This window comes from Enoplosus armatus, chromosome 12 (genome assembly GCF_043641665.1).
Source record: "Enoplosus armatus isolate fEnoArm2 chromosome 12, fEnoArm2.hap1, whole genome shotgun sequence".
Classification (NCBI taxonomy): Eukaryota; Metazoa; Chordata; class Actinopteri; order Centrarchiformes; family Enoplosidae; genus Enoplosus; species Enoplosus armatus.
The window spans coordinates 19,887,826-19,904,043 of NC_092191.1; the positions used below are offsets into that span (position 1 = coordinate 19,887,826).

The following is a 16,218-nucleotide window of genomic DNA, read 5'->3' on the forward strand; positions in this document are numbered from 1 at the left end:
TTGCAAATCATGCTTTTACATATTTTTTTCATATAGTGTTTATACAAATTCAGATAATATAATTAAAAAGGGAAAACACTGCCGTACAACATGGCTATACTGTAATTTAGCACAATGAGACAAGTGTTTTTTATTTTACTTTTGCAAACAGTAACAGCTAATTCTCACAGACCTGAGATATGGCTTGAACATTTTAACATCAATAAATTAAGCATGTAATGTTGAGACACGGGCATAATCACCATAAAAAAAAAAAAGAGGCCATCTCCACGAAAATTGCAAATCTCTAGTGGCAACTAAACCACATTTCACACGATGTGTTCCCTCTTGAGTTGACTTTAAATCTGGATTTCCTTTGGCCACCAAACAGGATGTTTCTGGTTGCGATGAAAGCTTAATATAAAAATAAAACACACCAAAAAAACAACAACTTAAAGCTGCATTAATATTTTTTGTTGTCCACTTGGGGGCAAAGAATAGCCAAAGCAAGCTGGCAGATACACAGCCAACACGTGATGGCTGATGTGTTGGCAAACAGTTGCCGACTTGCACTCACATACGGAAACATTTTCTAATAGCATTCCTTTGAAATTGTGTTTCGGGCCACCTCATTAACGTAAGTCTAAACTTCACTCAACTTTTACGTATGTTTTGTTCTCTGTGTTGAGAAAAAAAGATCTAGGGCTGTATTCATCCCGCCGACTATACTAGCAGTACGTGCTGATTTGGCCAAAATGCAGCCTGTAGTATGCAGTATGCAAACAGTCTTCCTCACCTACTGTGTCCCACAATGCAAAGTGACGTAAACAGTTACTGTATCTTCACTCATATTAAATCTACGAGGCCTCATTTAAAAGTTTGTTCCAACTTCCCTAAGGCGGGGGGCATTATCCTAAGTCTTCCGACTAAGCCTGGCCAGGCATACTGCAAAATAAATCAACTTTACAGTTACGTACTGAATGTAGTATTTAGTACATGCTGCATGCTGCATTTGTCGGTTGCGGAAAGCAGCTACCTGCTGCTGAAATGGGGTTGAAGAGAGTGATGAGACTGAACCGCACAGCAAGTGTGCAGCTATAAAAACCAAAATGATCAGCTCAAGAAGCTAAAAAGGAAATAGCCGCTGAGTCGGGTGATGATTCTCTGTGATTTTAGCACTACGAGCAACTCTTTCACAACACACAGAGGCATCTTATCAACTGCTAACACAAGAACGTATTGATTAATGCAGGTTTAAGTTCCACAAACGTTATCCAAAAAGCGTACGTCGTCATCAACAAAGCAACTCGTGAAAAATGACCTCTTACTTCAGGGAAACACTTGTGTGAGACAGAAGCTGACTCGTCACGGTTTCATGTCGTTATGCTAATGATATCAAGGCATCACAATTAAAAATTGGCGCAGATGCATCGATGCCTAAAGATGCGAAATGGTACCCCTACCAGACTGGCCAAACGTGATCGTGGATTGGAACACACTCAGTACATTGCAGACAGACACCATACTGTTACTTTTTTTTTTTAAACATTGTGAAGCACTGTGCAGCATAGAGAATACAACAGTGTTTTGACAAATATCCAGTAATAGCGAACAAACATGCACCACAAAGTCAAGTAGAAGACATTTTAACACTCACTGCTACGTCTACTGCAGCTAACGCTCAAGTGTTGGACTGTGTGACAGTATTTAGCTTTAACATTGCTGCTGACCTGTGCTTATGATGGGAATACTCATTGCTTTTGTACAAGGCTGCTTAGCTAAGCCACTCTTGTGCTAGGTTATTTATTGTTGCATTGTTTCATCACAGTGCCTATAGAGAGCCTATCATAATACAGGTAGTGAACTGCAATCTGTATGCATACGTGTGTGTGTGTGTGTGTGTGTGTGGGTGGGTGCATGTGTGGTGTATGCAGTTGTGTGCATGTTTGTGTGCTGGCACTTCATAAATGTGTTGTCCTCCTGCGTCTGCAACGGAGGCAACAGGAGACTGGCATCTCCGAGTCCCACTGACCACTTCCACCACGAAAAGATGAAAGCTTTGACCCGAACTAGTCTACGCGGGATGAACTAAAAGTGAAAGTATCCAAATTCAGAAGACTCCTCTGTCCTCTTGGCGAGCGGAGATGAATGAAGATGCGCCGCCAAAGCAAAGTACTGAAACGGCATAGAAAAACAACGCTTTCTCTACAGGCGCCATCACAGGGCTTCAAAGGGGAAGGCGAGGACAAGATGAAAGGCTGGATGCATTGTGGAATTTTGAAAAACACTGGCCAGCTCTCAACTAACTGATGTCAAGGTTTGCGTTTTTTAGCAGTCTCTTTTTGCATTGGGATATGAAGGCAGACGCTATCAAGTCGAATCAAGTGCCCTCTAATCACTAGCAGGTGTGCAATGATGGTCTAGCGAACGTCCAAGATATCCTCCATTAACAGGACGGAGTGTCCACCACACAAGTATTTACAAGATATCTAGCGGGGGGGGGGGGGGGGGGTGGTGAAGCGCTGAGCGTGTCTGTCTGTACGGTTCCTTCTTGTGCCCTCGGTTCTTCTTTTTTTTTTAATCAAATATTGAACAGAACTACCGAAACATGCCGGAGCCCGAAACCTTCTCTAGTTTTTGAAGTTTTGTCTCTGTTCTTAATTAATTTTGCAAGTGAAATATAAAAACAAAAGCTAGAATCATCAACTATATATGTATAAAAAAAAAAAAAAAACACCCTTCTAAAGTTGCACTCTCTCCGTCTCCGCAAGAAATGAACGAAAGATTTAAAGTTCTGCCTGTCGTCCAGACAGGCTCTGAAGCACACCGTATCTAGATTACAGGAGGTTATTATGGACTCAGTAAGAGAACACCTATAGGGATGAGGTTTACCGTTACATTGGACACACTTTGTTCTCGGAGATGGGCAGCTGGGCAAATGAGCCGCAGTCGGTGGGAGAATCGTCAGACCTGGGCGACACAGTGCCGCCCACGGGGATGCGGGCCGCAATGGCTGACATTTCTCCCGTTTGACTCTCTGCAGTGATTCCGGGTCGCTCTGAGGTCTGGTTCATGTTGCTGTCTGGGATGGTCCCCATGCCGGTGAAGAGCTGGATTAGGCACTTCCGAAACTGGACAGAAAACAAGAGAATTAAAAGGCTTGATTGAAATCTTTTAGGGAGACTAGGAGAAGTCGATGACCATGGATCAAGAAAAAGCTACAGCACATAACTCCACAGACGTGAGAGTAGTATCAATCTCCTCGTCTACGTCTCGGCAAGACAGCGAAATGCCACACTGAACTGTTCATTGTAATGGATTCAAAAAGTAACCGACTCACTGTTAGCTTACATGCCCCTTATGGCCATTAGGAGGCATGGCAGTGTCTCCAGATACGCATGACACACTAAATCAGTATAATTGAAATTCTTGCCTCTGCATGTGCAATGTGCATAAAATCAGTAATTCGGGGAAATCTTTTTTTTTTTTTTTTGTGGTCAAACACATTTCTGCTGCTAATAATCAGAGAGCATCAGTCACTACATTACACAGCGTGCAGCTGTGTCTGCATTGCCCTCTCAAACACACACACGTACACAATGGCAATGGCAGTGACAGTGACGCCCTGTCAATAGTTTTTCTTGGAAGAACATAGCCATTTTCAACCGGCCCTCACTAATAGTCCCACAATCATTGGTTTCCACATTACTTTGAATCTAAAAACCCTAATTGACCTTTTTTTCAGTGTTGAAGCTCCCACTCTGTGAAGCCCCGGGGAGAAATCATGATTCCTGACCCTTAATGACCTGTCTAATTTAACACACAAGCCTCCTAACTTCTCCCCTCAATCCAGTAATGCTTTCAAAGAGTGGCAATAACACCTCTGTTACCCTCTAACGTCATGAAAAAGCAAAAGGCTGCAATGTTACAGTCTGTGGCTTTGTTCACTCTGGGACCTTAAATACGCTTACTTCTAGTACTTGTATAACGCTTCCCTCCAACACTGAAAAATATAGCTTTTAAAACACTCCCGCAGAGAGAATAAGGTCATAAAATGTCATCTTAATGGCAAAGTGAATAGCCTGAAACACATTTATAGAAGATACTTCCATCTGCTTACATAGTTTAAAGCTGAATTCTAAAGAGTCACAAAGGGCGGTAACACCAATGTCAATCATATCCAATAGGCCTGCACCATTCATTTTATCAATGCAATACCATAATTGTAAGCATCCTGTACTGCAGGAATGGACATTGCCAAAATAACTGATGTTTAATGTTTTGTTTATTGGACCAAAGCCTCTCCCAATAGAGGGTGCAGTTCAAGTTTAAAGGGGGGAAAAAGAGGATAACTTGAGATATGACGAAAGGGAATATGAATATGAAGGGGAATGCTGGATGCGGGAACTCGGGATATGTAGATGCCGTTTTGTGTCAGGTATGTTACGTGGTCGGGTAAAATCATACCTTACACCTGCATTCATTGATTTTTCCTTCCGCTCGGGGGCATACAGTATGACCTTCTAAAGTTCTTCAGGCAAAAAACGGCTGCCTATTGACACATCCAGCTGACGTGTAGCGAAATTAGCATTCATTTGGAGTCGTTTCCCAGTCCACCGGGGGAATGTGAATCCAACATTCACTCTCCTTTTAGCTCTGTTTCGGTCCCCACTAACTCCAGAGGATAATATCTGTCTCTTCCGCCGCTAAATGCTCCTCCATGTTCACCAGCTAATTGCTAACTTTGTCTGTCTTCTATTCGGTGCTGGGTTGCTGCATTTGTGACCTCGGCACTTCGTATGATCCTCTATATTTGGTCACACAGCTTTCCCTACGGAAACCTTATGTTCACCTTTTATACAGCGGGTTGTATCCTCAAAAGTTATTTTCGTTATCTCAAAGACTTTCTGTCCGAAAGGATAAAATGCCTGGGGGCAAAACAATTTTCACCGACTGCACCGGCCACTCACCTGGCCCGCCATAGTTAGAGCAGCAGAGAAGAAATGCAGGGTGGAGTGGCACAGTCTGTGGAAATATTGGATTTAAACGTCAGTTTACTGTCGGGCAGACAGCGGACATCTGTGGGATCATGAAAATACCTTTGATGCTGCAACCTGCTGCTGGATAACAGTTAAAAAAATGTAGCTTTGATTTTTTTTCCCCTAAGGTTTGTGAAGGGGCCACTAAGTGACCAAATCACCGAGTAACGCACGGAGTGCTCTGGTCACAAATTGGGATAGTTGCCGGGCAGGCGGCGCTCAGTGGGTGAATCAGTTGCGTCTGGAGTAAAACCTGGACCTTATTTTTACAAAATTTGGAATTTTGAATTAGGAGGAGAACAAAGTACATTTTGTCAAAACGGATCAATAAAATGTTCCTCTCACATCAGCGCCCTAGTTGGCGAAACATCCATTTATTGATCTACATTAAAGTATATCTTATTAAAACAGTCCAGGCTTCATTTTCTTACATGCTTCATTATTTTTGGATCGCTGCTTTGCCTTTCCTATTGATCGAGCAGTATGGCATTGAGAATCAAAGCCATCCATATGAATTGGATTTATAAATAAGTAATAAATGGATATTTCCAGAATGTTCTTTCACCTTCGACCTTTCTCCCTCTAAAATCGCTACTCCAAGTAGCGCTAGCCATGCATCACGGAAATCCCCTGAGACTCTGGTTCACCTCACCCTGTTATGTAACTGTTATGTATCACAATCCAGCACTAGAGGTCAGCTGACTTCTATAAGCGCTAGCAATTTGGCTGAAGCCACAGGAGCTCTGCTCAAACTAGAGTCTGGCTGCTTGCTGTCCTTATTTACATCCAGTCAATGCCTTCGTGGAGACACTGGCTGACCCATTTCAGATCAGCTGGACATGCAGACTGCATGCAGCTCCCTGGCAAGGGAGGTCTGATCCAGGAGTCAGGCCAAGCACATATACGTGTAGTAGACTTCTAGAAATAGATCACTTTACATCGTGCTGTAGGCAAGCCTCATATTTGGTCATGTTTGTCATAACTGGCCTTGACAGTTTTAATGTTCACTCTGCTGGCCGGGCCGTAAAGAATTGTATTGAAAGAATAAAACCTGTCATGCCACAGGCAATGGAGCAGTGTGAGAACGGGAGGGAATAGATGTTAACATGAAAAGGTTCTTAAAGAACTTCAGGGGACTTCAGTTTCATGTAAAGTGTAATTAGAGCTTCACAGGACAACTTTATACAGTGACTCCAAACTGCAGAAAGAGGTAAAGCAAACTGATGCGACGTCAGTAAATTGGGCACAGCATGCTCGTGTTTACCAGAGATACAAAAGAACTAAAGTTGTTGAGTCCAGCATTCTGGGAGCAGTCAGCCCTGCAGGGCATCAGTGTTTTGCTTGAGGACACTGTGAGGTCTCTTTCTGCACACAGACATTGTTTTGCTGAAGAGCAGAATGCAACGCTTTGCACTGCAAGTCCCACTCTGTGCATCCACGACGCGTACATCATTCACACAACTGCCATAGGATTTTGAATAAGATCCCATCATGCACACTTTGCCTGATGAAGTCATGAAAAAACCCTAATATTTGTCTTAACTTGGCATCACAGTTTCCCAGAGCAGCTTAGTCACCACTGAAATCAGCTTGTGCGCAGGTTGATGAAAATGACAGTTGCCACTGCAGCCATCAAGAAATAATCTTTGATATCCCGCTTAATGGCTGCAATCTGAGTGCTCTTTTCTCACCGTGCAAGGCGCATATTATGATGAAAAGGGATCATAATCAAAATCCATTCCAATTTTAAATAAATACCTGTATATTTTCTCATACTGTATCTAATGTATTTTTTTTAACAGAGCCACGCATGAACATTTGTACTCTCTGGATTTCATGTTTCTTTTATTCATACGTCATGCATTATTGAGAGACAGGCTAACACCCAATAACAAAAGAAAGAAAAAAAAAACATCTCTGCAGCAGCTTTCTTCTGCTGCATACAGTGATGTGTCTCGACTCGGGCAGAGGAAGGAATTTAGCTGCACTGCTAGAACTGGTTTGCTACTGGGTATTGCAAAAAGACAGGAAATACTGAAAAATAACTGAGTTACCTGTTTGTTCATGAAGACGTAGATGATTGGGTTGTAGACAGCAGCTGTCTTGGAAAAGAAGGCGGGGATGGAGGCCAGCCTGGGGTCCAGTTCGATGGTCGGATGAGCTGTGACCAGTATGGAGAAGGCGGCGTACGGCGTCCAGCCCACCATGAATGCCACAATCATCACCACCACCATACGGGTCACCTGCCGCTCTGGCTTCCTGGCAGTGGCCAGACGGCCGTGAGATACCTGAAGGAAACACAGAAAACAAGCTGTAATTCATCAAAGAGTTCATCTCTTAGGATGTGAACAAATACAGGTTTTTTTCAAGGCTGATACACAATTATTTTATCTTAAACTTTTATTTTCTTTTTCAAAAGAAGAAATATTTCGCTTGTGTTTCAAATCATTTTGAGCCTTTGAAACAGCTCTCAGACTACCACAATTCTGTTCTTTAGGCAGGTCACCAGTAAACCGGTAGGGAGTCTCCAGACAGCACCTTTAATTTGGCATCACAATTTCCCTGCACAGCTTAATTGTTACTGTTATAGCCCCTATTGCACCTCTCCTCCCACTTAATGTACTGTGGGTGCATTTACAGAAAGTCACCCAAAATTTGCAGATGGGCCCCTATTAAATGGGAGTTGCCCATTTTGCCCCGTTGGCCATCCAGCCTTGAGTGCAACCGCCATGAAACAGTCTTCATGTCCCACTTAATGGCTCCAATCTGTGGCCTGGAGTAAATTTACAATTTAAGTACAAGCATTTGTCTTCATACCATATGTCAACTGCAGCTACATCGAATGTGAGCAGCAATGACTGGCCAAAACCTGATAATCCTGTAATAAAATCCCCAAATCAGGGTAATACATTCAGCAAACTAACTTGGATATGAATCACTATGAATATAATCCTCCCATCAGCACACTGCTGGAGTCTGAGTCCTTCCACTTTCCCTTCTGGTCCCTGCTGACCTCAAAGTTTCTGTCTCTCAAAACATGTTGGAAACCTTTCAAACTAAAAGCCACGTACCTGTAATCTTAGCACAATAAAGCAATAATCACCCCCCCCCCCTTCCCCTCACCCTTGATGTTCCGATTGGTTTAGAGGAAATTATTTCCTAAACATGACGGAAAGTCTGAGCTGCTTTTATAAAGTGCATTTCATAACTTCGTGATTTGTGTGTCGTGATCTCATACTGACCTTCCTGAGCTTCCGCAGGAGCTTTCCATAGCAGAAAAATATTACTCCCAGAGGCAGAATGAAACAGGTGGTGAAGAAAGTGATGATGTAGCTGTGATCCATCATGTTGGTTGAATACCTGTTCAGAGGTGGAGAGCAAAGATGTTTACGTTGGCATTTTGTGAGCTTTAAACTGCATTAAAACCATTAGAATAGTTTTTGAAATGTTTCGCTTCAAGTAAATGCAGTGACGTGTAGTGCACTATCAATAACAATAGATAGCGATCAATCAACAGATTGATGCATACAGCCTAAAACATGCCAAGCCATTTTGTTTGGTAACATTTGGGTGTCCCTTTAAGAACAAAATGGTTAACAACCGCATAATTTCCCAGCTATGAGCTGTCTGAGAAATGTCATTTTGACATTCAGAGGCTTTTATCTGGCTGGAGAGAAAGACGACAGTTTTGCACCTCATTTGAGCTTCAGTTAAAAGGGAAATTTCACAGCTGAGACAAATCTCTGTGACACAATTAGGAGCCTGGAGGCCACTAATTTAGTCTAATTATGTCATTTCCATGAGAAAGCCTTACCTCCGTCAAATGAAACAAGCTCCAGATTAATGTGTAAGGACCTACCTGGCAGACAGAAAGGTGTGTGTGTGCGTGTGTGTGTGTGTGTGTGTTTGTATACATGCATCTTAATCCTTGGCTGAGCACACGTTTGTGACAGGGCGATTCACGCCTCATTCCTCGTGAATTTATGGTCACGTGACCCATATGCCAAATTGTAAATCATCAAGCAGAAAGATTTGCTTGTTTTTTTTTTTAATTGCTTTTTTGAACAAAACGATTCATTCAGGAGAGTGGGCTGAGCTAAAAGATTTGTTTGTTGGTATATCTGTACAAAATAACTCTCTGGGCCCACGTGATAGCAGCTCACTTGAGGCTGTAACTGTAAAAGTCTTGAATCCCTGATGTGTTCAAGGACCCCTGTGCAGCTCTGGGCCCACTGAATCATTCAGATTTCCTCCCTTCATTCGGCGCCCCTGAAGGCAGGACATGGAAATGCTCATGTTTTTGCTCATTTTTCTTCTAATTGCACCCCTACAGACAGTCATGCAACTTTTGGTTGTGCTCAAGTGGCTCCGCCTGGACTTTCATTAAAACATAATCCACTCCTGTGTCGACCTCATGCCATTTGGCCGAAAGACGCACATAGTTGCATTTGTTCATTCAATTCAATCAGCAGCCCAATTTCAGGTCACCAAATGGATCAGACTAAGTCAATTGGGTCTCCGCACTGGGTGTATTCATTGCTGACTCCACCGGCGCACTTGACCGAATGACGTGTTCAGTTTCCCCAGCAGCTCCATCTTTTGGTCAGGAGGCCAAAATCATTTGAGAGTCGGTGACTTAATGAGCCACTTCCGCATATCAGCCAGGCACCATTTAAACCATCTCCAAGAGCGCAGTCATTTTTGATGAGGTGCATCACATGGACCCGGCCCTGCCGATTCTGTCACAAAATCCCCCCAAAAATCTAATTCGCTGAAAGAATCGAGTCTTCCTGCCACCGGCTGGCGTGGCCCTGCTCACCAGCTGACTGCTCGACTGTCACAGTGAACCTCTTAATTTAAACTGGGGAGCTCAGTTTCAGCTTTGAAAGTTGATGTAACACTGAGTTTTTGGGGAGGTCTTTTTTTGATACTACCACTGGGGGTTGGGGGGGTGTTTAAATCCTTATTGTTTCGTATATATATGTTTTAAGTGAACAACCTTGCATTCAATCACTTTAATACAGCTGCATAAAATCTCACCTCAGCCAGAGGAAGTACTGAATACAAACTCCCCTACACATGACTGCAGTGTCAACAAAAACTGTGACAAAAAAAATATTACTTGGCCACATTTCAACAGCGAAAATGAGGCAAAAACTAAATAAAAGCAGCCAATGATAACAGTTTCAGTCTAGACGGACAAATTAACTAATGTCTATTTCATTACTACTTACTTGCATTATATACTCCTGATTACAGTATCCTCAACTGCCCCCAAATATCCCCTCTTCAGTTAATTTAGCTGCTTGACCACTAATAAGCAGCAACTTGCCAGTAATGTTAGTCAGCTACTTAACAAATGTATAAACTTAAATTCATCTGCAAGCCAACTGAAAATTAGCCAAGAAAGCAGCTGGGACAAACCCCAAAAAGCACACAGCTAACGTTAACGTAACGTGACCAAAACTAGACAAAATGCCTTCAGCTTTTCTACGACTAAAATGTTGATCAAAGGCTATGACTAAATCAAAATCAGGTGCAAAAAATTTAACATTGCACGACTGCTAGACCGAACGGCATCACTGAAACCATTCAGCTTTACAGATGCCGCTAGCACCTTTGTGATTAGGCTAGTCATATACATAATGCATGCTTGTGTCTATGCTTTCATCACATGACACTTAACTAAGCAACAGGCCGACCGCAGAAAAAATGACAACGATAAGTTTAATGGGGGCCTGGGTAGAGGGTTTCTGATTTGCTGTACATGTGCACGTTTTTTTTTTCCCAGCGAGTCCAGGGATTAGAGCAGGCAACCTCCATCTGTGTGTGTCTTTGTGATCAACGTTTGACACGATACCCGAGCACTGGAGGGGATTTGAAAGAAAGTCGGCGGCATACAGGCGGTGGATTGTATCCCGGCCCCTCACCAAGGACGCAGCCACCTGCTGACAATCCGCTGACGCCAACTTCTCCTGCGCCATCCTTCAAAACCGCGCATGTAAGCTTTTTAACATTCCGAAGTCATCCGGTGCAGAACATCCGCACGAATCCCGAGACAAAAAACATGCACATAAATGAGGCTTTTAAAATGCATCAGGCTGTGCACATGGCAACACTGTGGACCTCACACTCCTGCTCCTAGCGCTCCTGCTGTTAACCAAATGTTTCCTGACAGAACTCGTGCAGCGTGCAGCCAGAGGTGGATTGGGTCATATATGCGCTGCGTATCTCCGTAAGGTGATGTCTTACTTGTATTGTCTGAACCATCCGTTACCCCTGCGCTTCATCTGAGCGATGGTTCCCTAACAAGGCTTGAGGCAAACACTCAGCCCCCTATCTGCACGCCTTTGATCAAAGCAGCTAAATAGCATTACCCAGATGGCACCCTGAGGGCCAAGGTCAGAGCCGACCTGTTTCTTGACTTTTTCCACGAGACACATTCGCACAGAGTGAGTTTAACTGAGTTAATTCAACTGAAGCAGCAATGTAGATCTGAGCCACAAGGCTGAGTGTAGAACGTCTATAATCTTTATCTGAAGAAGAATGAACAAAGTTTAGTTTAAAGCTGCTGCAGTCAATATTTTTATAGTAACACTGGGTCAAATGACCACGTGTAATGTAATGGTGTTGCTCATAGTAATTCAACTCTGCACCCCTCAGCTCAACGGAGCATTTTAGCTTCTTTCAGCTCATTGTTTTGGTTTTTACAGCCAATAACTTCACTGTTTGGGTTCAGTCTGACAATAAAGCTGAACCTTGAACCGTACAGCTTCTTGTGCACGTTTAAAGTTTGGTTGGGAAAGCAGGATTTGATTTAAAAAAAAAACTTTTTGCCTCTTAAAAATGATAAAGGAAAGTGAGTGTGTGAGTGTGTGCGCGTGGTGTGAGAAACTGACAAGTTTGCTTCAGCACATACATACAGTAGCATGCGCAGTACATGTGGCTGTCACTCACAAACCACCATTTCTGAATACTTCACAAAAAAAAGCTATTTTTTCTGCATGAAGGTGCGAAAATAATAATTACAAGCGTCAGTATTAAAGGGTCACTTCACCCAAATCATAAAACAAACGTATTGTCTCACTTACTTTGTGGTTTTGTGGCAGGATTTTGAGATGCTGTGCTCTAAAACTAGCGCCCCCCACCCCCAATACAATGGAGGTGAATAGAATGTTGTTTGTGCTGATCAAAGCACGAAAAAAAGACATTTGAAAAATTCCACAGCAACTCCAGAAACAATGTCGTGGCCCAAATCAATAATCCACAAAGCTCACTGTTGAAGGTTTTCACTGGGCTGATTTCTCAGGTACTAAGAAATCGCACAAAAAAACATCCACAGTGAGGATTAAGTGTGAAAAGTAGTTTTTTTTTAGATTAACTGGACCCTTTAAGATCATTTTCTCTGTGTTGTCTGACAGTTTTAACAGCCACAGCTCTTTGAGGTTTACAGAGATAACACAACGCTCGTTCCTCACCAGTCAGGCTCACAGGTGGTTCCGATCTTGCTTATAGTGTATCTGTTCCAGCCCAGCACGGGAGGGAAGGTCCAGATGAAGGAGAAGGTCCAGACGAACAGCAGACCCAGGATCGCATGCTTCGCTTGCAGCCGGATGTTCCCCAGCGGCCGGCAGATCACGAAGAATCGCTCAAAGGACAGGACGGCGAGGGACCACAGGGCCACGATCCCTGGAGCAAACAGCAGGTCAGTGTGGAGGGTGCTCGGTCAGAAACACACAAGTCCTGGAATTTGCTTTTCATTTGTTATCTGACACAGTAATGAACCTAAAAAAAATAGTTCTGTGTCTGTGTATCTGTGTGACATCTCATTAGTGTCATTACATCCACGCTTGTGGAACTGATCGCTCGCCTGGTTAAGATGCCCCCCCCCCCATGCTGTAACCACGCTTCTTAATTTTTGACAAAGTATCCCAAGTCTGTATTGCACATAGTTAAAAGTGGCCGTGCCGTTGCTAGAAATAGTTTAATGATTCCGCGGTGGGTGCATTAGGCTTCCTCCTAATGGGCTAAAAAAAGTCGGCTATAATTATGGTAATAAGTCACTCTCACAGACCGGTTAATTACCTATCTCTCCACAGCCAGGTACTCCTAGTGTCTGCCTACTAGGCTCAGTGGAGAGGACAAAAGAGAGAGGTGGAAACCAGGGTGTTCAATAATGTCGCACACATTTAAACAAGAGGCTCTCCAAAGCTTCACCAATGCAAACTACGCCAATTGTTTTGTAGCTTTTTAAAGTAGACCATCAAAGAGTGTGTTTTTGCTGTCCATCCGCTTTTCACCCAATACATTTCCGCGTATTCATCTGTAAAGCACAGGTGCGCTCAGACAGAAAAAGCACTGAAAATAGACAGAAAAAAAGAAAATATTCTCACCGTGAGCAGAATATTAAGTGGCACATCCATCCTGCTCACGGGAAAGCGCAAGCTCAGCTTAATCACTTTCTAATGTACTCACACATAACACCCCCCCCCCCCACACACACACTCACACACACAGGTGATATGAATGCAACACAGCTGAGAATCACTGTAGCTGCTGTCCAGCCTCGCTCCAGTGGGCTATTGATTATACATCAGCGCCGCTTCCTCCTGATAATCAAGAGAGTCAAATGTTTTCTTCTAGCGCCGCGCCGGCTTCTCATCCTACTGACAAAATGTGTGTGCTTGTGTTGCCATGTGCTCGCGCGCCCCTTTGCCCCACAAATATTTGTTTTCAGGGACTCCTTAATTCTAAAGTTTTTTTCGTGTGGTACTTCAATGCACCACAGTCCCAGCGTACTTAGACTAATGTGGATTTTGTTATTTAGCGTCAGTATGTAAAGTCTATTTCCCAGGCTATATGAATTCAGCTAACACACAATGTAATGCAGGTCTGGCTCCTTATGGGATATATATGTAACCCATACTTAGGGCCAAGGCTGTCTCATTAAAGCGCCACAAGTTAAACTTGATAATAAATCTGTCACCTGTGACCACAGCCAACAAACCATGTACCAGCCTCCGCCTGACTGGATCCAGTATCCTCTTTTCTCTTGATTCCCAGTACTGCAGGCTACCCCCCCCCCCCCCCCCCCCACCCCCAGACTGCCCAGGATCCAACTTTGGGAACCTCTGTATTCTGTCTTAAACAGGGACCCTGAAGGTAATCCACGGACTTAGTTAAATGTTATTCGTGGTCACGGTGCTGGTAACCTACTTATGGCAAGTCATGAACATGTGCGGCGTGTGTTGAGGCTCCTGAACGTGGTTTTGAGTTCTGCCTTAAAAATACTTTCTTTTCTTTCTTTTTTTTGGTCACTGATCCTACAGTCGGGTTTCATGCACACATCGCAAGCAGAGCAGCAAATATCATGCAGGTGCAGTTTCCAAACACCAAACATGAAAAATCTAAAACACCATAAAACACCACAAGTTAACACCGAGTCAGCCACTATAGTGACTTTTTGACCTGAACTCCATGAAGTTTTCCCGTCTCGTATCTCGACCATTTAAAATACAGCTCTACTTCGCGCACACACTGATGTCCATCCAAATCCGTGTGCTCCAGTTTTAGTTTGCCATATGCTCTGTAATGCATATTGCACGTGCAGGGCTGCATTATGGGGGATGAGCTTTAAAGGGTGCAGCAAACAAGCTGCAATAGATTTGCAAAATTCATTTCTGGACCTGATTAAACGAGACAGTAAAAACACTCCTGTGCGGTTAATATGCCGCTTTATACACTGTGAAGTTTCCTTAACGTTCTTGAAGTATTCACTCAGTATCCCTGCAGCAAGTAGTATGTTACTCTGACATCTGTCAAAGCTGCTGACGCCCTGACCCTCAGTCAACTGATTTCCGCACTTTTATTTGACCTCCCTCCCAGATGCCCTGACTTATGAACAGATGTGGAAGTCAGTGCTGATCTGAGGGTGCGCCACGCGGAGCTGTTTCACAGTGGCCGCACATCTTTGCAATATAAGTAGAAAAAGCTCTGACACCTGCAGTTGTGGAGGTTGAGTGATGCAGCCCTACAATTACAGTACCAGAAAGAAAAAAAAAGAAAAGGAAAGAAAAGGAAAGGAAAGGAAAGGAAAGACAGGTAAACCTACCGAAGAAAGTAACAGCAAACCCCTCCAAGACGCAAGCCCACTTCCCAAGGAAGAAATAACCCCTGGCGTTTGTCAGGAAACTTATTAGTCCACCGGTGAGGGAGACCAGGAAGTCAGCGATGGCCAGATTGACTATGATATAGTTCAGGGGCTGCCTGAGTTGTTTGAACTTGAAAGTGACGAACATGACGAGGAAGTTTTCGCTCAGAGACAGCGAGGTGACCACAAACATGACCACGGCCAGGATGGTGAAGTTCCACGGCGCGATGTTCTTGATGGGTCCGTTAAACGGATCATCGGTAGGGGGGAGTTCGGCTGCCACAGTGTAGGACACAGCGTTCACTGACAGGCTTAACGTATCCATTGTCCATGCCCAGAGAGTAGGCTACTTGCTTGGGGACCCTAATCGAGAGGGGGGAGGAGGAGGTGGAGGAGGAGGAGGAGAGGGGGGGGGGCTGTTCTTTCTCTTTTTCTCACGCTCGCAACTTCATGTGGCTCCCGGGCTGCTGCCGCTTACACGCGCTGGCCGCGCCGCGGAGCGTCCTGCGCGCCCTGGGACTCTTTCACAAAGTTCCTGCGTTGAAGTCCTCGCTGGTGGACGCGCATGGTGGAGCACGGGAGAGACGGAGGCGCCGAGTGGAGCTGTCGGAGCGTGGGTCTGGGTCCGTGTGAGAGCGGAGCACACGCTGCGCGGCGCGGACAGAGGCGATGTGCTTGAGAGGCGCTGGCAGCAAGTCAGTGCGTAAATGACCGATCAGTGGCATCTTGGAAGCTCTTATATAGGCGGCTCCGGCATCACCGCTGCAGCGCCCCAGGAGCGGCGACAGGGCGCCGCGCGTCCTCTTCACGCGCGCTTCCTTGCGCGCCGACCAGTCCTGATTAACACACACACACACACACACACACACACACACACACACTAACTGAGCCTCTGCTTTTAGGAATTTTGCCTTTGCCAGTGCGCAATTCATTCATCATGCGTGGTGAGGGACCCCAGCAGGCTGACTGTGGACATTGTAGTGTTCATCACACATTACCTGTGGAACTAAGACGTACTCCACTCAGGCAGCTTTGAGTGATATGTGCCAA

The 16,218-nt window shown here is 44.4% G+C and overlaps 1 protein-coding gene across 1 annotated transcript; it reads right to left on the minus strand.

The window, feature by feature from the left end:
* Nucleotides 1–2,873: 2,873 nt before the first annotated feature.
* valopa (vertebrate ancient long opsin a) lies at nucleotides 2,874–15,502 on the minus strand. The gene is made up of 5 exons (XM_070916669.1): nucleotides 15,130–15,502; nucleotides 12,497–12,707; nucleotides 8,261–8,378; nucleotides 7,073–7,306; nucleotides 2,874–3,110 (listed from the first exon to the last, which is right to left on the minus strand). Exons 1-5 carry the CDS (start codon nucleotides 15,491–15,493, stop codon nucleotides 2,874–2,876), a joined length of 1,164 nt encoding a protein of 387 aa, XP_070772770.1. The 5' UTR covers nucleotides 15,494–15,502.
* Between the last annotated feature and the right edge of the window lie 716 nt (nucleotides 15,503–16,218).